This window comes from Cantharellus anzutake (assembly GCF_015039405.1).
Source record: "Cantharellus anzutake strain C23 chromosome Unknown EI90scaffold_22, whole genome shotgun sequence".
NCBI classification, from domain to species: domain Eukaryota; kingdom Fungi; phylum Basidiomycota; class Agaricomycetes; order Cantharellales; family Hydnaceae; genus Cantharellus; species Cantharellus anzutake.
In genome coordinates, this window is record NW_024066972.1 from 220,736 (window position 1) to 241,932 (window position 21,197).

Consider the following 21,197-nt stretch of genomic DNA (forward strand, 5'->3'; position numbering starts at 1 on the left):
GATCTTCGCCGAAGAACAATCAACGCACAATATTTAGGATCTTTGCGATCGCCGCTACCGTAAACCCTCGTGAACCGCGCGCATACTCCACAAACCCTCTCGCCAGCTTGCCCGCTTTCCTATGCTCAGCCGAGCATCAAAGAACTGGATTAGTATGTTGTGGCCCCGCCCGAAACACGTTTTTTTCTTTGGTGGTTCCCAAGGCGATATATTCCAAACACCACTAGACACCACTTGTCCCAGCCTGTGCCTTGTCGCTTGAAGCTGGCTGCTGCATGTTCTGGCCCGCTCCAGTCTTGTTGCTTACCAACGAACTCGTGGTCGTAACAGATCTTCGGCAACCTCTGACTGAACTCCACAGCATTTTACCACAAGATCAATCTCCCGAACACGCGTTCTCCTCGTTCTTCAATAAGGCTGTTCAAACACGGTATTAACGCGAACGGGAAGGCGCCCGCCTTGAGGCTTTTTACCATTTGGCCTCAATTATAAAATCATAAAGCCCAAAACGGATAAAAACCCTCGAAAGGTATAATAACCCTTTATCACTTGGGGGTACCATTCCCTCTAACGCCCACGTTCACCTTTTCTTCTTTCTCGTCCTCTTCACTCTCTTTTACTCCTTTCCCCCTTCTCTTCTTGAAAAGACATGTTGGACATCGATTGGAGTGATCCTGTGAGTTCAATTCTTACCATTTTCTTGGAATATATATCCTCAACGTCATCTTTTTTCAGCAACCTGCCCGTCCAGGCCACCAACGAGCTGCCTCGCTATGGACAAAAGTAAAGAACAGTATCAGCATCCTTAAACCCGAGCCCGGCACTCTACCGCCTCCACCCCGGCGTTCCAATTCAGATCCTCGTAGCAGTTCTTCCCGTTCCAAGTCCGTCCCTCGCACCTCATACGACTACCGTGCACACGAGCGCCATCAAAGCCAAAGCCCACCAAGGACCTATCAACCCCAGATCAGAGTCCAAACAGGTCACGGCTCTCCACGAATTTATACTCCCACATCTCCTACCAAGGGTTATAGTTACAATATCTCCCGCGGTGCCGCACCTGCCCCCGTGCGCCGGTCGACCCAGCCAACCTCCGCTCCTGTTCGTTCGACCCCCCAACGATCCAAAACAGTTCCTTCCAATGGCGTCATGTATAACGGAAAGCTAATCGTTGGGAACTCCAAGGATGTCGAGCGCTACATATCTTCGCAGAGGCGAATCGAAAATTGGTCCCGTAATGTTCGGTGAAGAGACGCCAGTCTCTTAGCTAAACAGTATTGTTTAATTGGCTGAGGTATTTGGTTATTTTGGTGGGTGTTCGGATCTCATCGCCATCAGGATCAACCACCCGTTCTCATCATCTCTCGTTGCTCGTGTCCTTTTAGGGCATACCCAGCCATTATTTTGACGAGAACATTATGCCACTGAACTTTCGGATCTCGGTATTTCTCATCTCTACTACAGCATTTCCCTCCGACTCACCCCGATCGATGATGTTATGAGAACCAGACTGTCACCAATTCCCCCTTTAGACTAGTATTGATATTCCCGAATGTTAGCGTTACTTTTGCTCTGTTTCTGTTCCCCACGAATTCGAATCCAGAATGTTCTTTTTCGTTTTGAAACACTCATGTGTGAAAATGACGTTGAGGGTTCAGCCTGTGGGCGATCTTGTGCGATCGATCTGACCCACGGTTGAACTTTGGCTCTGGAGCTTGGAGCCTAAATAATGATGGTGGGGCAACTCCATATCTTTATTACCTCCAAGGCGATCGAAAATGGCATCTACACCAGGGCCGACTTCGGAGGTCGGTTTGCGAAGCTGCATCAATTAACGAGTTTGGCAACTTAAAACTGAAAATCTGGCATTGATCATTGATCATTCTATTACGCATGGAACACGAGGCAGCGAAGCCGGTCAAGATCTGGAGCCTCACAGAATCAACGCAAACCTCCGAACTTAGAAACGAGCCCGAGAACTTATACAGATCGCAAGAAACGTGACTAGCAGGAACATCATACGATCAAGGAGCATCAACGGGATTCCACAATAATGCTCCTTTGGATCCTTGATCGAGAGCGTCCAACGCGGACACTTGAGCCTGGCTGAGTTCGAAATCGTATACCTCTGCGTTGGATTTGATGCGTGATGGCGTCGCAGATTTGGGTAACGGGACGAATCTAAGGTAGTTGGAGAAATTTTCAGCACGTTATCGTATCACCCACACAATATTGCTGTTGAGCAGAGGCTACAAATGGATACCCACCCGCGTTGCAGGGACCAGCGAAGGTATACTTGGAAAGGGCTTCGATCGACTTCGCTGGCGATACGGAGTACAGTAGGATCGGAGGCTCTGCCGCGTACGAGAGGACTGTAAGCTTCGACAACTATTCCGCGTTCATTGCAGTACTCGACGATGGGCTTCTGCTGGCAAAAGGGGTGGACCTAAACGCGGAAACATATCAGTTATCGAGGCGATTCACATGTAAGATATCAATGTCATGAGGCACACCTCAATCTGATTCACCGTGGGGGCCGGCAGGCCTTCCTTCTGGATCTCTTCAAGATGGTGTACACCACTGTAGAAATAGGAGAAGTACATCGGTAACCAATCTCAACACTTTCAATGGACTCACTAATTCGAGACACCCACGGAACGTATTTTTCCGGCTTTCTGGGCGTCAAGTAAGGCCTTGTACGTAGCAATGCGCTTTTCACTCCCAGGTAGAGGAGCATGGATTAGATATAGATCGATGTAGGCTTTGGAGTCGGAAACCGAAAGTCAGCAGCCGATGAGGCCACGGAGTACTGGGTTGAGAACATACTGAAGCCGAAATTCTCCAAGGATCGGTCTACGAGCTTCAAAGCGCTTTCATAGCCTTGTTGATTGGTTGGGATCTTCGTAGCTAGATCGTCCGTCAAACAAGTTTCGTCGGTGACCTTACGTCCCCCAGTACGTACTGACGAAAATCTCCTCCCGATTGATACCGGAGAGTCGAATGGCTTCGCCAACCTCACGTTCATTCGCGTAATATACGGCTGAGTCAATATGTCTATGACGCAGCGTGTGATTACAGGATTTATGAGTGATAAACCAGCAGCCTCACCGGTACCCAGCTTTCAACGCCTCCAGAGTCGAGCTGACACATGTGGCCCCTCCATTCTGAAAAACTCCAAACCCAAGCAAAGGAAGCTTGAAGCCTGCACACAACCACCTCGATGAAGCTTCTCGACTCCACTCATTTGGCTCAACTTGCACTACTGACCTGAAGAAAGTTTCACCGTCGACGCCAAAGTCAGTCCAGCCATGTCGTCTTTGTAAGATGGGTTTGCAGTTGATAAGAGACAGGGAAGAAGATCCGGTTTACGGCTTCCTGCGCTCTCTCACGATTGGATCATCCTCATCAGTCATCCATGATGGGCGAATGCTCGAATCGGCAAGTTCTCAAGGAATTGAACTACATGAACAACGCCGAGAGGGAAATTGCTATCACGACGGCGACATCCGCACAGCGCGGAAGGTGAAACCAAGGCAAACAAGATGACTGTTCCCCCTCTGAGGATCGGCGTCTCTTCCCGCTAAAGGAGAGGCTGGTCACCTGCCTAGAATGGGCGGCACTTCAAGTGCTACTTACTGGTAGTGGCTGTGGCTGTGCTTATCGGGTGAGCACAGCAATTCATCCCTGAGGCCGAGTTCTCAATTAATGCGGCTGGTGCGCGTCTACGCAATTGAGCGCAGCTGTTACTTAAGAATGCCCTTGAATGAGCCAGCTGAACGGCTCGATGTTGAACTAAGCCAAATTGGGACTGAATAGACCATGAACTGCCTCCTGGTTGCTGCGCCGCACCAAAGGCTAACTCCATAAATACTTTTGTCACACACGCAATCACCGCACCCAGATACTCCATACCCTCAATCATGTTCCTCCTGAACGAGAAAGACGAGGCTTCGTCCACCGAAGTTGATGCGCACCAAAACGTTGGTCATTGTACCGTTTCGCGCGCTGAGTCTAGCTATTGACCTATCGAACGCTGTAGCTGTCTCCTCCCCCATACGGCCTTGAGTCTACGGCCCCCACCACCACAGTCCCACAAAAGGTATATTTATCAGAGGGATCGCAGAGTCAGACTCTGGCTAGTTCGTCGTCCGACGCAGAAACTATCATTGCTACCCTATCCTCATCCTTCGTGACACCACCCACGAACTTCCTCACCATCCATCAGAAGCACAGTGGAATCAAAGACAGTTGGACTATCGATACCTCTCTCCAGCCTCCTCCCGCCCTCCTTGCTCGTTCTAAGAAAGGGAAAGGCAAGAAAAGAAAGAACTTGGATGTGTTTTCTCGCCATGGCACTGTCGATGTGAATGTGAAACTTGACCCATCATCCGAGGGTGATATCAGCCAGCGAGCAGCGCTCCAAGTTGGATCGCGTCACAGTCTGGTTCAAGTTCACCTGGTACGTTGCATTATTCGTCCTCTTGGGTATGGTCAGCCTCTTATCGATAAAATTTCCTTATTTAAGCTACGGCCCTCGTCGCAGCCATTCCATCTGAATGCGTACTCAAAACATGGAAAAGTTCGAGTGTATATCCCCAGAGATTTTCACGGATTGGTTGAACACAAGGGGAAAATAATCTTCTCCCCTTCCCTCCTTCCTAAAGTCACGTCGTTCTACAATGAAAAGGGAAAGGGAAATAGTTTCATTGGTGATTGGAGAACTACTTCTCCTAATCAACGTGAGTTCGTCCTTTTCTGTTCTTCTGACGTGACCATCGTATTCATCGAGCTGGGGGGGGGGGGTTACAGCTTCTATGTCTGCATTCAATTCTCCATCCGATTGGAACGGGGATCATCTCGAATTATCCTCGAAACATGGTACACTTTACGTCCACTATATTGATGAAGAGAAGAAGGAACAAGCTGGGACGACATCTCTCTTCAAATGGCTTAAATCCTTTGGGTGTGATGACCACTAGGCATTTTGCGTTTCGAGGCTGCATGCCCAACTTTGAAGCATATTGTTCCCGTCCTTACTACAATTTTCGTGTAACAACATCTACCTTCAGGCATTTTGTTCCCGTCCTTACTACAATTTTCGTGTAACAACATCTACCTTCAGGCATTTTGTTCCGTATCTACTTTGCATCCATATGTCTTACAATTGCCACCTAGTCCAATCAACTGTACGGCTATTCAGGGCGCCCGTGCTAGCTATTCAAGCTGCTATTATATGGCAGGGGATAATTGACATGCGTGCCTGATTGTAATTGGGAATGAAAGTCGTTTCGATGTCTCCTATATATAAGGTGTAGCGTTGGCAGTCGGAAACCAAGCTTCATGCAAGATACCCTCCGTTAGGGCGCCAAGCTGAGTCGGTGATAAGAGCCCTGAGGTCTCGGACAAGAGAGGAAAGGATGAGCTTGGTAGTAAGTTGTGAGAAGGCTTCGAGTCACTATATATCCGCTGAGCCAATGGGCCGGAACCGTCAGTAAAAGAGGATCCAATCTGGTTCATAACAACTAGGTTTATCATTGAGACTAGTATTATTTACACCTAGATTTATCATGGGGCGATCCTCGTCCTCGCCCGTGGGACACTGTAGGAGGGACACGCCAGAGGCAAATGAATGCTTCAATAGAAGGAATGACCTTAACGTGATGGCCAAGGCCGCAGGAGATTCTGGAGTAATTGAGCTAAGGCTGGGGATCAGAGTTCAACACTGTCGATCACACGGAGCATCATCATGCGAACTAGACAGGTAGTACTAAACGAGACTATGTAGAAGCGAGGAGGTAAGTGAAAGAGTGACCATCATAAAAGTGAGAGACGAACCTCAGCCTCAAGCGAACAGCGCAAAGAGAAATGAGGGCGTCGGAAGTGTGCTTTTAAGCGTCGTTTGTTCGAGTGCAACAGGAGAAAAGCGTATGAATAAAGCAACGAACGATCGGAAATATGCTGAATAAGATAGGACAATAGTGCAGACTCGAACAAGACTCATAGGACGTCTCGCCGTCACAACGGAAGGTCGGGTATCATAGCACGGTGGCGGCGAGTCGACCGTTGCCGTCTCTCAACACACCAACTCAGTGATGGGTGACTCGACGCAAACCCAACTCCTCTCGAGACTTTTCGAACTTAACCAAGGGAACAACCTTATGAAGATGTCGGACACTTGATCGCCAAGCGGGATGTATTGAAGTTCCAATGTTCTTCACCGAATCCAATGGTGGCGGACATCAATGTGCTTGGTTCGAGCATGGAACACAGGGTTCTTGGCAAGGATTGATTGTCGAGAAGGGTTATCAGGTGTCCTTCAGGGAAGGAATGGGAATCATTGACGGGAACCGACGCTGAAAGGGCGTCTTGGAGAGTAGTTCCGTCATCCGACTGTCAATAACGTGATTATTGACAGCACTGCAGTTATTCTACATAGTATCGTCGCAATGCAATTATTTGGGGGTTCAACCCTCATTCTCTCTGTTGTCGCCGCTGGCGAATTCGCGTATAAGTACCCTCTCCCTCAGGTCCCTTGTACAAGTTTGAGGTGAGAATTTTCTTCATCATTTAAAGAATCATTCTGAATGTCTTTATTGGTGCAGTTTAACGCACCCAATGCAATTAACAGATCTCTTGTACGAGTCTGAGTCTAACGCGCCATAGCCCTTTACATTTTAAAAGGTTATGAGCCCAGTTTTAAAATGTAAAGGGCTATGGCGCGTTAAACTCAGACTCGTACAAGAGATCTGATAATTTCACTGTACCTATGGCGCATGAAACTGCACCAATAAATACATTCAGAGCGATTCTCAAAACGATGAAGGAAATTCTCACCTCAGACTCGTATGGCAAGAGATTCGACGGAGAGGGAGTGAAAAAATTCTCTATATGCCAGCGGCGACTACGCTGTATAACAAAGAGAATGAGGGTCGGACCCCATATTAGAATAACTGCGCTGTCAATATGTAATCATGTTATTGACAGTCGGATAACGGAACTTTAAGTAGCAGAGGCTGGGCTAATAACGGAACCAATTGTTGTATTCTCCAACAGTGCCTCACCGAGATTGGGCGGGGGCATCAAGATTCGGAGGTATGATGATGATGATGAAACTGTGGGGGTCGGCAAACCGTAGGTTTGCTGGTGTTCTCACATGCGCCAATTCCTAAAATCGGACATCAGGTGCGTGATTGATCCATCACGTGACCCCCGCGTCAAATGTAATTAGATTTGGGCATAGGCATGGCTTGTCACCCTAGGCAGGTTACCAGCCTCTATTGGAACAGATCATCACCTTCACACAAGTCTCGAGTGTAATGCACCCAGATTCGGTTCCGGAAGACATTTTCATCGCCTTTGGTGCATTATTAAGCATTGATGATGTGTTCTCAATGAGAAAGGTGAATCCTGCAGGATCACCTTACATTTATTTGCGAAGCCTTGATGAACCTCCAGTGTGGCTCAAAGCATTTCTATTGGATGTCGCTTTCGAAAGCATTCTGGCTTGCCTGGATATATGAGAACATTGTCAAAGCAGGTCTGTGGACGCCACAACACCTCAGCGGATTACGCTCCTCACCAAGGGCTGTTCTGGAGCGCCTCGCTGTTCGGACTTTCCGTCTCTTGCGCAACCGTAGCCTACGGGCTTTGCGTCCCCGATGTCTTAAGAATATTCAATGCAATGCTAGTTCCATATCATGGATCACTCTATACGGAGGCCGTTGGCTCTTCCTCGCATCTACGCAGGGAACGTTCGAGCTCTGGGATATCCACCATGATCAGCGTCGTCAGCCACTTGATCTCCATTCTACTGGTGGATGGGTATGCTCGGGGCTGGTTCATTCTCTTCAAACTGATGTCGATAATCCTATTCTTGTTGTCTCGTACAGGTGACTCGCGTTCGATCCCATCCGTGTGGTGTTACTTACATTTGATATCAGCAATCATAGTTCTCAGCTGCTAGAATGCGCATTAGGTGGTCATTCCACACTCACTCATCTGAGGACATACGACGCTGCTTCTGAGCCAATTGCTGCACGCAATGACCTTATTTTATTTGCTACTTCAGTTGAACCGGAAGCGTTAACGCTTGCCAGAATGGATGGTGCGACGTACACTCTCACTTACAAAGTCGATGATATTGCTGTAAGCATTGCAAGTTTGCCTGATGGCGTGAACTAAGACATTGTTTCAGCCACAACGTATACAGACTGCGGTTTTTACGGAATCTGATATCATTGCCTTCAAATATTCCACCATCTACATATATGGACTTGACGTGTTGGATAAGCCTTCTACCCGCATCCGTCCCAAACAAGTCATAAAGTCCGAATGTACCCTCTTCCAGATCCAACCATGGCTCACAGCAGATTCGGGCCATTCCACTGTTCATCTGATTGCTCGCGATGTGGTCCAAAATTTCATGCTCTGTCAGCTGAACGCAGATGATCACACTGGCTTAATGGCCCTGACTAGTTCCGATGCGGGGGTGCACGGTCGGCTAAGCATGGGATGGCCATGGATTCGTAATCTCGCAATTGCTTCCAGCAACAGGAGTTGTGTCTTCTTCTCTGGTAATGAGTCCCCTCACAATCCGAGAATTGTCACCTGCTTGGCAGAAAAGGACCGACTCGGTGAACCTCAGGTGTTATGGGAGCTCCCTGGACCTGACTGCTGGGACTGTGGCTTATACTTATCGTTTGATGATGTTCTTGGTATAATGACAATTGGAACATCACAGGGAAACGTATGGCTTGTCGATTTTGGGTAGGCGATAGTCATCGTTGGTTCTCTCGCGGTTCTCACTGTGTTTCAGACTGTCAGGGGAGAACTCAGTGTTTGTCAACGGAAAAGCGAATATCCCGCGGGAATTACAGAAGAATCCCATTTTAACTTTACGTTCATATCTGGAGCTTCCTACAGATAACTCCCTATGTCCGCCAGCGATTGGCATCATGTAAGCGTGCACCCTGCTTTATCACCATTGCTAATTCTGAACGGGTGCACAAGTGATAAAGAGCTACAAGTTGAGTTGTCATCTCAACTGGCATTACCAATATTGACGTACTTTCCAGCCCTTTCTGCCGCCAGTCCCTGGAGGTTGGCGCCCACACCCAGACCTCCTCATTCCTCCATCGTCAGACAAGTGGGGAATAATAGAATCCCCATCACCTTCGTCTGTGCCGCAAGAGTCCCTGCTAAGAGGCTGGTCAAGACGTCGGGCTGAGAGACTTTGTTACTGGGTTCCCTGGACGTACCCTTCTTACCACTCTGAAATGTTCGATCTTCTAAAGCTCCCCCATGGCGACTTTGAAGCTTTGTTAATAGGGGAGGATGGGGTGGTTCTGTTTCGCATTGGGTCTATGTTCTACTCGTGGGATCCGAACCCTTCTTCCACGTGCTGGTTTCCTGGCAACTGGACGCTTTCCAGCTTCCTCAGCGAGCTCAGAAGTGAAGGTCTTCCTCCTGCCATTCACTTGGGTGACTGCGACTGTGATGAGGACCGTTTCCAGCAACATTTTGAGTGGCGGTATATTTTAGGGAGGGAAGTCGGCGCTATTGATACCTTTGGATATGGTTATGATGAGGTTTTTCGCGAAGCACATCTGCTCACTGGGGAACAGCACTGACCATCGCGACAGCTTTGGGAGGCATGCATCACTGTTATCATTTGCCTCCAAATTTATCATTAATATTATTTTCCGAATGCATTGTGACAATCGTTTGGTTGCAAGATAATTGTTGTTACGTAGCACTCAGCGGGGGATACTCAAGCGGGGAAAGACTTCCGCACAACATTATAACCGGCCGTGCAGCGGTATAGTTTGGTATCGATATATTAGTTGGAATACTAGGTAGCCCCGGTACTTAGCAGCTGTGGCATTTGCAAAAAGGGACTCCCGGCATTACCGATTAAGTGATGGTACAACCCAGTACGCGCGATCTGATGGGGGGACTTCCCACAGTGGGATCCAGGTCATCGTCACTGGAATAGCATTCGCCATCAAGTTGAGGCCAGGTGGGTTAAGAACAAACGATCGATCACTCCATGCCCCCGTAGGAAGCTAAGGGTTGCAATCGCGCCCAGTGACGGGGTACGTGTATGCAAGTTTATGGAGTTCCCGACGCCTGCTTAAGGCACTGGCGGCATGCACCTTAAATTCATCTGTGGGGCCTGACAATCGCCATACCCTACAAACTGGCATACCTAGAGTCGAGTCATGTTACTGGTACCGTTTTCACACCGTGGCCGTGCGTCATGCATGCAGGCTGAGTGTCCCAACCTCGACATGTTGCTGACTATACAGGAATCAGCAGCGCTGCGCTGGCTTCAAAACCTACAAGCGTCGCTCAGCGTGGACAATCTATCATACCTGAGATATCGTCATGTCGTCACGCCGCGCTTCTGCCACGATCCAATTTCCAAACATAATATATTCCTAAGTGTAGAGCGCTAGAGCTTGCTGCCCCTTCGTACAAACCCAGAGTTCGTTACTCAATGTAGTGAAGAAAATGTTCCTTGCCATCCTGATATCCAGGTGACCCATGCATCCCATCACAACATAACACAGCGCGCTTCGACCGGGCGAATGTTAATCGCTCGTGAAAGGTACTGCATCCCACCAAAAGAAAACAAATGTGCGCCATCAATCGAGGCGCGATAGAAGTCCTTAAGGAGTTTGACCAAGATTTGATGGGCAATAAACTACGGGAGGAGTTGAAGCCGTTCAAGAAGAATCCGCGATCGACTCATAGGCCTCAGAAACCTTCATTTCACGTTTTTGATCTTTAGGTCAGCGACTTCACATCAGCAGCGAACCCCAGAACATACCTTCTGGAACAGCAGTTTGTCTTGGGTGGGGATCATCAGCACGATTACTCAGACATAATGACAGCCTACGTACCTCCTCCAGGCTTATCGGGGTGATCTTTGCAGAGGGAGGAAAGGGGGGAACCAATTCGTAAACTGAGGCACTGAATCAAGGCTAAAAACGTACATTTGAGGGCCGCTTTCTTGTATGCGAGCTTAATCTCACACTTGGTTGCGGTCGGTGCCAATTCCAAGATCTAACACCGACTCTATCTTCAGAATATCTTCGATAACCCCAAAAGCATAATTTTTTTATTTACCTCATGAGGAGTCATCGTCGCAAAGACTGCAAGCAAAGCCTTCACTCGTCTTGCCTCTGCTGTGTTTTTCTCTCGTCCCTCTCTGAGACGTTTCTCTTCCAAGTCGAGTTTCCTTTGTTCGGCGATTCGTCCAGAGGTGATACAATCCATGAGATCGAGTACAGCTGTGAGCCTGGCAACATTACCATCCGTCTTTCCGTGTGCAGATTTGGCTAGCTTCATCGCTTCGTCGAACTGGAGTTGATAGAGATGAACTTTGGAAGCGAGTATAGTGCTGTTGTGCGAAAGATGGGGATTTAGGTGAACCGTAAGGGAGAAAGTAAGAACGGACTGACCACTTGAAATGACCCGTCGACCCTGCGAGTTTGATTACATCAAGGCAATCTTCCAGGATCGTGTCGAGGAATTTATTATCGCGTTCCAATTCATAAAGCTGCATGAGGATCGAAAGATTGAGTGACATTCTGCCAGACAAAAACCCCACAACGTACTCTGTGATAGGAATGTGCCCGATTGCTGAGCAAAGAAATGCGGTCACCCTGCTGGACATCCTTTCCATCCAATGCACGTGTGAACGATCTTATAGCTTGTTTATAATCACCCCTTTGATATGCTTCAGTCCCAATGCTAGAGTCCCGGCTGACCTGACGTGGTGGAGGAGGAGGGGGAGGGGGAGGGTCAGGGGTAGGAGGCGTGTAGGGAGGTGGCGCATATTTGTGATTGTTTTTGGTTTTATTGTTTCTAAATGTGAGGACAAAAGCTTGCTGTAGTCAATGTGTAGAACACGGATGCGTGTGCACGTACGTCTGGCTGGAGGGGTTACAACGATGCGTGGAACGCTCCCTAACCACAACCCCAGATAAGTCGATTACCCAGCGTCGCCGTATCAAAAAATGACTTGCGCACCTGTGATACTTGGAGTCTGAAGCGTCTTCGTCCTCCTGTTCAGGATTGCGGGTATACTTAGGCTTTCGACTTGACTCCTTGTTGCTCGTGTCAGGACGCTTGTCTTTATCCTTGCTGCGTCGTTTCTCGGGCTCTGGTTCTGGCACTGAGGGCTTGGTGTGGGAGTACCTGCAGGTTGAACCGCGATAACAACGACCAGTAGCTACGAATTGCCAGCATGGGTCGGGTGGAACTAACTTTGCCAAAACCGGATTTATCAAAGGTGTTTCACTGAATCAGATGTGTCTAGTAATCAACACACGTTCAAGGTGCAAAAATTTGCACTCCTTTCCTCTTGGGCATTCTCTGCGATTCCGAAACGCGTGGCATGCGCTTGCTTTCCGTAGCTTTGCACGATCCCAGGAATGCGACTCAACAAATGCGCATCTGGTTCCAAAACGGCATACGCCAAGTCGAACCATTTCGAGGCATGGTCGATTGGGGTCCGGAGTTGGTGCAGGCATCTGATCAGTATTGATGTATGGACAGTTGTTCGGGGTGAATGAGAGAAGCGAATGTCCGCGAGGGGCGAGTCGACGCTCACGATGGCGGAAGAAAGGAGGAGTGAAGTATACAGCGCTTGCACTTCAGATCACCGAATGATCCAGAAAGTGCGGCTATCACTAGGCGCCTGCGCAATTGAGAAAGGCGTCGAAGCCGCGGCGTCTCAGTATTCATACACCTATTACTCATCACCTGATCGCAGTAAGAAGGCCATAGAAACCCCCCTGTTATATAGGCCTCTTAGATAGGCAAACCGCGTTCCAGTGCATGCACCGGTGCACCAGTGCACCAGTATTACTATATAGCACCTATATCTGGTCACGCAAAGGCCCGAAGGGCCCTGAGAAGCTCTGGGGTATCGTATCCCAAAAATGTCAAGAATGCCCCGTGATGCGAACATCGTTGCATGTGCCTTCGGCATCGCCTCCGATGTCGTCGCCGCCGTCAACGTCATCGTCAACATCTTTTCACCGATTTCCCTTGTTCCTCACTCCTTTATCCTTGTAACTCGATTTTTCTTTCTCACTATTACGATATTATCATGTATTTTCGTTGCTTATTCAGCATCGCCTCCGATGTCGTCGCCGCCACCAACGTCGTCGTCAACGTCTTTTCACCGATTTCCCTTGTTCCTCACTCCTTTATCTTGTATGTAACTACTATTAAAGATGTTATCATGTATTTGTTTTGCAACAAATGTAAATACGGGAATTGGTAGGACAAGGCACCTGATCAATGTGTCTGCCAGCGTCAATATTAGCGATTGATAAACGACGTCGTAGGGAGTGTTAATGGAGGTTCAAGAAACAATGAAACATGGAGCCATGTTGGTTCTGTGTTCGGTTCAGTGGGTAAGTTGCCTTATTCGGTTGAACATGATGGCGTTTGCCCCATCCGCTCCGACTCAACATCCCACCACAATGAAACCCTCTCTCATGTCCACTGTTCGAGTGCATCTGCCTTACCTCCCTCACCCTAATCTGATGTGGAGGCGGTTCAGGGCATTTTCCGTGGGTTCGGGTCCTGGGGCATCGTTCGCTTTCTTCCCATACAGCACAACCTCGTCAACCAGGCCAAACTGACAACCAGGCTATATTACTTACTGACCATTGTTACGAATCGCACCGGTTTGCGCGGTGGCTTCACCCTCTGGATTGATCGATGCTTGGGTGGCGTCGTTCGATGATGCGGTATTCCCTGTGCAAGTTGGAGCACTGCAACAAGCGTCAGGTCAGGATTAAGTACCCTCAAGCGTTCCGTGCGAGTGACAGACCTGGATGCTGGTGACAAAGCCTCTCTAACCATATCAGGTTGCAGATGGTGAGTAAAAGGTGTGCGTTGATAACAAAATAAGGGAGATGGTTGTCTGGCGGGTTGGGCAATTGCGTGGTGAATGATGGACGGCTTACAAGGTGTGTGGTGTATTGCTACTACCAATTGAAGGAGACTGATTCTTGTCTGGGGCGCTCGTTGACAGCTCAGCTAACTGCTTTCGCCGGTCCTCGTGCTCTTCTTCACCAAGTCTCACCCACTTAATTCGATTTGTTTTCCATCCCTCGACAACCTCTTGCAGGTGCTGAAGATTCGCAGTTTTTGGCTCCCGCAATATCCCACCTGGATAGTGCTCCATATCGATTGCGACCCCATGACTAATCGTAAGTTTCAGGTAGTTCTTTGGTACCCACTCCATTGACAGGCGGGGCTTTCCAGTAATTCCACCTGCTTTCGTCAGCCGTGATTCTGAGTTTTCATCGGGACGTTGCCACTTACGAAGCCCTGTTCTCGCATACTCTGCTACCTCACAGCGCAACGCTCCCACTCGAGCCTGATACTTTGTGACGACGCCTTCAAGACCCCCCCCATGAACAGCTGGGGTACTTTCCTCATGCGAGACTTACCCTTCAGAGTGTTGACGCAATATCCCTCCATAAGACGTATGTTCTCCATCATATCTATCTTGAGCACACCACACCACAAGTCCATTGCTTTGGGTGTTCCCCACAAAACAGGCGCGAAAATGTCCTCATTATTTCCCTTTGTCATCATGATCAACACCTTGACACCACACGCTTCATGAATTCTCTCTGCCTACAGTTTGTCAGTTTTGATAGTAATGTTTATGCCTCTCACTTACAACTTGGATTAGCTGACTTCTAGCGTGGAATGTCATGCGGCCCACGGACAACTCAGGTGAGGGGACTTTCTGTTTCACCATTCGGTTTTCCCTTTTGACGGACACACCCTCTAGAAGGATCCTTGCATAATGTTCCTCTGTTGATGTCATTTGGCTCTCGATGTCTTCGTACGTGATTCTGTTCTCATTGATATCATCAAGGATTTCAAGGTACTCTTGTGAATATGGAATATCCGGGAGTTCTCGTGCTTGTGAGTGGTTCTAGTTAGTTTTTGTTTGTAATTCGTTTCGCTGACAATGCCGCATACCTCTCTTACGATCTGCCTGAGCCTTGGCATGTGCCCAGGCATTAGGTAGCATGGGCTTACGTGTTTTTGTAGGTGCGGCAAGGTTATAGATGATCTGGCTGCGAATCTGACTACGTGAATAGCAAGCTCCGTTCCCAGAAAACTCCAAGGCAATATTGTCTACTTGAGCATTGAAGGTATGTTTCAGTTCGAGAACTCGTTTGTTGAACGCTTCTCGAACTAGTTCCTTTTCTTTTCTCTTTAGTGGCGGTCCAGAGACCATGCTTAGTGGTTGAGACGCCATTTTCAGCGTTGAAGTTTGAGTAGGACCTGCGGAATGCTGCCCAAACAGAGGTAAATAGTTGTCTATTTTTCCATTTTTGGTGACCCATTTAGAAAATTATTTTTTGTTAAATACATATTCACGGTCTTTTGTATTTAATAGGAGTGGCGGACCTGGCATCCACCCATCCATTAGGTGTTGCGTCGCCCTGCTGCAGCTAAACCAACAAGTAGGTGGCTATCCTCTTCACTGCAGTGGAAGTGCGACTTCAACACGCTGTGAAAAAGGTCCTCATTGAAGTCGCATGCGTCTGCAAACCGAATAATATCCTGAATGTCAGTCGGTGTAAGGTATGTGGACAATCCAGCATATGATGACATTGACATTGCCGTTCCACTTGTCGTCGGTAGGCCTGAAAGCTCGTCCAGGTTTCGCTCGGAGGAGCTCAGTTCCTCCAAGAGACTCAAGTTCATTTGAGTCAGTGCGGCTTGGTGCGAAGATGTGGCTGGAACTGTGGGATCAGCATGATGGCCATTGCTGTCAGTTGGAGACGTGTTTGAACTGGGTGATAAGGCTGAGGAAGTGGTACCAGGTGAGTCGGTGGACATTGTGGTGGTGGCTTTTGCTGGGTGGAACGCACTCATTGGCATTGTGGCCCTTTTTTGCAGACCATCAAGCGCCTTGTTATCTGCCGTGTTCGTATGCACAGAAGTTTGATCCACGATGACCCTCAATGGGTCCGGCATCGTCCATTCCAAATGAGTCCCTCCAATTCCTGCCCCCAGCTGAGGCTCCTTACCACCCGCCTCTCTCATGCAGCTTTTCCCCTTGGTCATCTCGATAGCTGGGCCAGACACTGCTTCTGCAGTGGAGTCTGATCCATCCGAGCCCGCGTCCATGATTTCCATGCAACTGTTGGTGGTGGCCAGTGGGAGGCTGGCAGCCGGAATGGCACTCTCAGGGACACGTTTAGGGTGAGCTTTACATTGTTCAAGTATCGCCTCGCGTAATGACTTCCAGTTCTCGTCTTGTTGAATCCCTTCTGTAGCAGTTACAAGGACGGGTGACATGTGTCCCTCATAGTCGACCATCATGACTGATGGCTGCCCAAGGCGATCCCGGATGTCCGACTGTTTCCAGAAGGTAAGCCTGTCCTGCTTGAATGCAATTCCACGAGCTTTACTCACTAATTCACTGATTTCACGAAGATTTTGCTTCATTTGCAATAGAGGAAAAACGAGGCGCATTTCTATCATCCATCCCATCTCAGTAGTAAAGGCACGCTCTGGTATGTCTCTCAATGCCGTTTCCAAGTCAAGTTGACCCTCGTTCAGCTCCCAACCTAGGTGAAACATGAAAACAATGTGCATTCATCAGCAGGTTGCTTCACTTGCCTTGGTGGTGATAGAGGATCAGGAATGATCGTGCAAATCGTTTACTAACGTTCCGTTGGAAATAGGACATGTGGTGGTTGGAAAGCCTGTATCTTTCGCGGTTAACCTGGATGTATGACTCAAACACAGTTTGAGCCAGTTCGCAAGCTGTATTCCATGACAGGTCTGAGGAAGAAAGGTGAGTGATGGGTTGGCCTGAAATTGCTCATTAACTAACTTGGGTGTTTGCCGTTAGACATGGTGTATTCAGGAGGATTGAAGGATTAGGCAGAACCAGTGAGGGAGATGGTTCGGTTCTTCGAACAAGTGAATACAGTATATACAGTTTGTTCACGCTGCATTGCCACCGCAATGCACCTGATATCAATCCTTGTCGCCAGATCCCACCAATCCCCTGAATCCCCCACCCTCCAAGCCATATTGCAGCATTTTTTTTGGCACGTTGACTTCGCTTCCACCTTCAGTCCTACTCCAGGCTTCAAACCAACATTGCAGTGAGTTACTCACCTCAAATCTGCAATTTCAGCGCCAGCCTCTTTCTTGGTGCCTATTGACTTTTTCGTGACACATGGTAGCCTCGGTCTTTTTAATACCTCGCTCACTACCTCTTGGACTATTACTGATCGTATTTCCAAGATGGGGAAAAAATCTAGCAGGCGGAACGTAATCTTTACTAACTTAGGGACCAACTCTTTAAAACTACAAAGGTATGGCATAGTTGCCAGAAGGAGAGTACGAATTGAAATGCAGGCAGCCCAAGAACAAATACTTGAAGGTATGTAATAAACTTGTAAACACTGAGCCGTCTCACATCAAAATTGTTTGTAGATGCTACCGAAGAACTCCGTGATGGCCTCAGGGAGATCCAAGAGAATCCCTTTGTTCCTAGCGAATCGGCTGATTGGGTTGATGACCCGGCCATGGCTCAATTCCCGCTCTTTCAGGATGAAGGCCTTAGTTATGAGCAGCTAGTGAGTGTAGTCAATTTGTTGCTGCCCAGAAAGTAAGTACCACTCTCGTTCAAACTATTCTATGCATAATAATGTCCCCAGGCGCACAAAAGGCTCGACTTGGGGCGACCGGATGACAAAACTGTACACTTCATGGACAGAACAGCTCCCTGTTCTTGCGAACTTCTATCTCCATTTCAAGACAGAGAATCCATGCTCAACGCTGGCTCATTATCCCGCTCCTGGAGATGACATTGGGTATATTCGTATTCGCTGCCTTGACATATTTGGTGAGTTGCGCTAAGAACCTTCCATATACCCATGCTTGATCATCGCTTGTAGATGGGGATGCAATTGAATATATTCCTATGCGTCCAGGTGAAGTCTTTCCCGCATGCACGCTTATACGTGCAGGATATCTTTGCCCAACACCAATGGAGCCTCAACTTGCGATATCCTTACGGTCACTTGAGCTTCTCCACTCTCTTTTCCGTGTGGCCCCAGCTTTTACTTTTCAGCACTTTTCCCGCCTTCTGGCCGACATGCACAAGGTGAGCCGTGGTCATCTGTTTCTATTTGCCAGTGACCTTTCCAAACAACACTCTACCCAGGCTGTGTATAAGCCTTATTCAAGGACCCAGGTCTCCCTCGTATTTGATATCTTTTATCGCATTCTCTCTCATTTGGACAGCCTTGTAAAACAAACCGTGGGCTATGACGAAGCTGATCACCGTCTGAAGACCTCTTGCCCAGCATGTCACAACCAGGGAAGTAATCTCATTCGTAAATATGGTAATTTGATGATAGATTTGTCGGTCACAGGATGGCGATGACCCAGGACGCTCAATCCAGTTTATTGTGACAGGTGATGGGAACACCTCACTCTCACGAATGCGCCACCACTTTGAGGGGGACTTGCGGCACTTCAACAGCGACTACTATCTCCCTCGGGCAGAGGTCAACCGGTTTTCCAATATCCGGAAAGAGACTCGGCGTGACAAAGAGGCAAGAACTAGCTATTTGTAAAACTATTTCCATTTACCAATTTGTGCTCATAGTCAGTGCCCTCATCCATATTTATAGCTGATGGCTGCCTGGGATGGAAGAATGCCCAGCCAATCGCATCGAAGACGAAGGCAGGGGCAATGCAAATCATGGACGAAACTGGTATATTTTCAGTTGTCTGTCGTCACGGGATTGTTCAGTTCCTTGTTGACATGATCGAAAGTGGGGAGCTGTAAGTAATTAACGCGATGTTTGACATGTCTTAATGCTCACCCCAGTGCAATGTATCCAATCGCTGCTGCGGACAAGCTGATACAAACCTTTGGCAAGAATATTTTATTTGCATATGATGTTGGCTGCTCGTTCTCTCAAACACTTTCAAAATCCCCATCGGCAACATTGCATGCGAGGCAAATTTCAAATCCTGCACCGGTTCATTCCATGGTGCTGCCCACAACAGGTCTTGCCAGCTTGAGTTTCTTATCGGCTTGCAGAAAGGCGCTGGGATTGAAGATGGTGAAGGTAATGAACGTGTCTATTCGGAAAGCAATGCACTTGCCTCTGCCACCCGACATGCATCACCATACAGTCGCCACCTTCGAATTCACATACACTTTACCAAGTGGGATGAGACGAAGTATGAGCGCCTAGGTACGTCCGAACATTCCAAGAGCCGACACTCACCACACTTGTGTGACAGGCGACTTCTTATTGAACAACCACACGTCGGCTTGGAGGATAATTAAGGAGAGTGCTGAAGTACTTGAGACCACGCGACGGCTGTGCCCCGCCTTCGATCCTGACAGTGATTGTCCAAGGTGGCTACAGGAGGAGAGACAGTACATAGCATCCCTCCGATCGGAACCCGAAAGTGAGAGGAGAAAGATAGAGTACTTGGAGGCTATTGAATGCCTCGAGCGTGCAGAGTAAGTAGCTTCAAACTTAATAGGAAGGCTCAAAGCCCACCACTTTCCACAGAGGAACAGTTTCCCACTGGATCAGCCGGCTTGCTGCACCGACAACCTCTTCTGCACAGCATACTACCTGGCACCTCCAAGAGGCAAACAAGGCCGTCGAGAATGCCCGCACCACTGTGATGGCCTTGGAGGCAGCACTGGCAGACACTTGGTCCCTTTCTCTTCCTTGGACGACTGACTCTCCCCAGCGTCTTGAAGCAATCACCTTGCGTCAACAACGGGACTACCACCAACTACTGGATGAACTCGAACACCGTGCCATCTCACGTCAATTTGAAGTTGAGAAAGTGGGGTTGCCTAGGACAGGTATTACATTCTACTCCCCTTACTGCCCTGCTCACTGTGCTGCCATTTCCACAGATTACAAGGCCCGTCAACGGATTTTGTCCTTAGTGTCGAAGTGTAAGGCCGGTTGGGGTGCCGGCCTTGGTGACTCCTCAATCCTCAGGCTGTTGATAACGTAGACTGTATGGAGCTAGTATTCGACAGGGGGGGAGGAGAAGAGCAAAGCCCCTTTCCCCGACCCCGGACACTATATATATATACAGTTGTTTTACATTATTTATTACGAAGAGTATTAAAGAATAAAAGAATAACTGAGATGCGCGCAAAGCGCGCATCATCCCATCCCTGTCCATCCCTTACACGAAGCGTGGAAAAACGTTACAATCGACAATCAATAAGTACAACGCTTTGGCAGCATCTATGAGCCCACCAAGGACGAAACTCACCTGGAAGGAAGTTACGGACCTCAACTTCATATCCGATATTGTGACATTACGTGGTCGTGAGGACATACGTGAAAAGCCATGGGCAAAACCGCTATTTCGTAATGCAACACGAGCCTGGTGCAAGTTACAACGTGCCCGTGAGGAGATTGAAACCGTAGTCATTGAAGCAAATCGGTTGGGGAGTTTTGTGAGGGATGAAGAGGCGCACTTGCAGAAGATTATTGAGGACACTCGACCCACCAACCCCGCATTGGCAGAATATATATCTCTCATGTTTCAATATCGCCTCAACACCAACTCCCACCTATGCGCAAAACTGCTTCAGCTTGAGGCATGCTCACATTATCACATTCATGTGGTAGGCAGTGAACCACCCTCTGGCGCTTCAGCACATACAACCAACAGTAAGTATCTATCTAGGAGCTCATAATGGTTCTAATTTTATAACTAGCATCGTCTCTCCTGTCCCCTATCACCAATCCGCCACCAACATCACCCACCAACGCCGCAAATAGAGACGGTTCGAATTATGCCAATGAGCTATTGAAGGCCATTGACAGTGAGGCAGCAGACAAGGTTTCCGAGACTGAGAATATAGATGTGGATGAGGAAACTGAAGACTATCACAATCTTATTGATCGGCTTGCAAATACGTTAAACATTTCTGACCTAGATTCGACGTAATTTCGTCTCACTTCACTGATCATTTTATATGCACCAAGACTCGGTGGCGGATACTAGTCATAAGCAACAAAAATACATGATCATAATAGTAGTTACATACAAGATAAAGGAGTGAGGAACAAGGGAAATTGGTGAAAAGACATTGACGATGACGTTGGTGGCGGCGACGACAT

At 48.3% G+C, this 21,197-nt stretch overlaps 8 protein-coding genes across 8 annotated transcripts; 5 read left to right on the forward strand and 3 right to left on the reverse strand.

The window, feature by feature from the left end:
- Window positions 1-649: 649 nt before the first annotated feature.
- On the forward strand, window positions 650-1,248 carry EI90DRAFT_3123251 (uncharacterized protein; the record flags this gene model as incomplete). The annotated part of the gene is made up of 2 exons (XM_039063593.1): window positions 650-676; window positions 736-1,248. 2 exons carry the CDS (start codon window positions 650-652, stop codon window positions 1,246-1,248), a joined length of 540 nt encoding a protein of 179 aa, XP_038916284.1.
- A 591-nt stretch (window positions 1,249-1,839) lies between these two features.
- On the reverse strand, window positions 1,840-3,379 carry EI90DRAFT_2995785 (Aldo/keto reductase). The gene is made up of 8 exons (XM_039056198.1): window positions 3,268-3,379; window positions 3,109-3,202; window positions 2,963-3,054; window positions 2,827-2,907; window positions 2,638-2,761; window positions 2,514-2,580; window positions 2,268-2,446; window positions 1,840-2,181 (listed from the first exon to the last, which is right to left on the reverse strand). The coding sequence occupies exons 1-8, from the start codon at window positions 3,308-3,310 to the stop codon at window positions 2,025-2,027; spliced, it is 837 nt and encodes a 278-aa protein (XP_038916285.1). The 5' UTR covers window positions 3,311-3,379; the 3' UTR covers window positions 1,840-2,024.
- A 541-nt stretch (window positions 3,380-3,920) lies between these two features.
- Window positions 3,921-4,979, forward strand: EI90DRAFT_3123253 (uncharacterized protein; the record flags this gene model as incomplete). Its single annotated transcript, XM_039063594.1, has 4 exons — window positions 3,921-3,980; window positions 4,040-4,459; window positions 4,526-4,739; window positions 4,810-4,979. 4 exons carry the CDS (start codon window positions 3,921-3,923, stop codon window positions 4,977-4,979), a joined length of 864 nt encoding a protein of 287 aa, XP_038916286.1.
- A 2,232-nt stretch (window positions 4,980-7,211) lies between these two features.
- On the forward strand, window positions 7,212-7,995 carry EI90DRAFT_960812 (uncharacterized protein). The gene is made up of 2 exons (XM_039068287.1): window positions 7,212-7,400; window positions 7,456-7,995. The coding sequence occupies exons 1-2, from the start codon at window positions 7,317-7,319 to the stop codon at window positions 7,891-7,893; spliced, it is 522 nt and encodes a 173-aa protein (XP_038916287.1). The 5' UTR covers window positions 7,212-7,316; the 3' UTR covers window positions 7,894-7,995.
- Window positions 7,996-9,072: 1,077 nt separating this feature from the next.
- EI90DRAFT_3056929 (uncharacterized protein) lies at window positions 9,073-10,223 on the forward strand. Its single transcript, XM_039060260.1, has 4 exons — window positions 9,073-9,194; window positions 9,258-9,565; window positions 9,631-9,850; window positions 9,910-10,223. The coding sequence occupies exons 2-3, from the start codon at window positions 9,276-9,278 to the stop codon at window positions 9,821-9,823; spliced, it is 483 nt and encodes a 160-aa protein (XP_038916288.1). The 5' UTR covers window positions 9,073-9,194; window positions 9,258-9,275; the 3' UTR covers window positions 9,824-9,850; window positions 9,910-10,223.
- A 547-nt stretch (window positions 10,224-10,770) lies between these two features.
- Window positions 10,771-12,649, reverse strand: EI90DRAFT_960707 (uncharacterized protein). Its single transcript, XM_039068286.1, has 8 exons — window positions 12,338-12,649; window positions 12,037-12,268; window positions 11,935-11,973; window positions 11,622-11,871; window positions 11,466-11,563; window positions 11,131-11,404; window positions 10,998-11,067; window positions 10,771-10,928 (listed from the first exon to the last, which is right to left on the reverse strand). The coding sequence occupies exons 1-8, from the start codon at window positions 12,537-12,539 to the stop codon at window positions 10,897-10,899; spliced, it is 1,197 nt and encodes a 398-aa protein (XP_038916289.1). The 5' UTR covers window positions 12,540-12,649; the 3' UTR covers window positions 10,771-10,896.
- Window positions 12,650-15,474: 2,825 nt separating this feature from the next.
- On the reverse strand, window positions 15,475-16,638 carry EI90DRAFT_3123256 (uncharacterized protein; the record flags this gene model as incomplete). The annotated part of the gene is made up of 1 exon (XM_039063595.1): window positions 15,475-16,638. One exon carries the CDS (start codon window positions 16,636-16,638, stop codon window positions 15,475-15,477), a length of 1,164 nt encoding a protein of 387 aa, XP_038916290.1.
- A 783-nt stretch (window positions 16,639-17,421) lies between these two features.
- On the forward strand, window positions 17,422-21,024 carry EI90DRAFT_3016252 (uncharacterized protein; the record flags this gene model as incomplete). The annotated part of the gene is made up of 13 exons (XM_039056967.1): window positions 17,422-17,452; window positions 17,506-17,680; window positions 17,730-17,917; window positions 17,970-18,005; window positions 18,042-18,178; window positions 18,450-18,621; window positions 18,711-18,864; window positions 19,093-19,283; window positions 19,333-19,558; window positions 19,611-19,915; window positions 19,970-20,038; window positions 20,223-20,744; window positions 20,792-21,024. 13 exons carry the CDS (start codon window positions 17,422-17,424, stop codon window positions 21,022-21,024), a joined length of 2,439 nt encoding a protein of 812 aa, XP_038916291.1.
- Between the last annotated feature and the right edge of the window lie 173 nt (window positions 21,025-21,197).

Bases quoted from the DNA above. Each gene is read 5' to 3' on its own strand.
- EI90DRAFT_2995785 (XM_039056198.1), bottom strand. From the start codon at position 3,310: ATGGCTGGACTGACTTTGGCGTCGACGGTGAAACTTTCTTCAG. The intron at 3,055-3,108 runs GTGAGGCTGCTG...GCTGCGTCATAG, and splicing joins GCGTTGAAAGCTGGGTACCG to ACATATTGACTCAGCCGTAT. The intron at 2,762-2,826 runs GTATGTTCTCAA...CCGACTCCAAAG, and splicing joins CTTGGAGAATTTCGGCTTCA to CCTACATCGATCTATATCTA.
- EI90DRAFT_960812 (XM_039068287.1), top strand. From the start codon at position 7,317: ATGCACCCAGATTCGGTTCCGGAAGACATTTTCATCGCCTTTGGTGCA. The intron at 7,401-7,455 runs GTGAATCCTGCA...ATGAACCTCCAG, and splicing joins ATGTGTTCTCAATGAGAAAG to TGTGGCTCAAAGCATTTCTA.
- EI90DRAFT_3056929 (XM_039060260.1), top strand. From the start codon at position 9,276: ATGTTCGATCTTCTAAAGCTCCCCCATGGCGACTTTGAAGCTTTGTTA. The intron at 9,566-9,630 runs CTTTGGATATGG...AACAGCACTGAC, and splicing joins GAAGTCGGCGCTATTGATAC to CATCGCGACAGCTTTGGGAG.
- EI90DRAFT_960707 (XM_039068286.1), bottom strand. From the start codon at position 12,539: ATGCCTGCACCAACTCCGGACCCCAATCGACCATGCCTCGAAATGGTT. The intron at 12,269-12,337 runs GTGTGTTGATTA...TGGCAAAGTTAG, and splicing joins CAAATTTTTGCACCTTGAAC to TTCCACCCGACCCATGCTGG. The intron at 11,974-12,036 runs GTGCGCAAGTCA...GGTTGTGGTTAG, and splicing joins TCAGACTCCAAGTATCACAG to GGAGCGTTCCACGCATCGTT.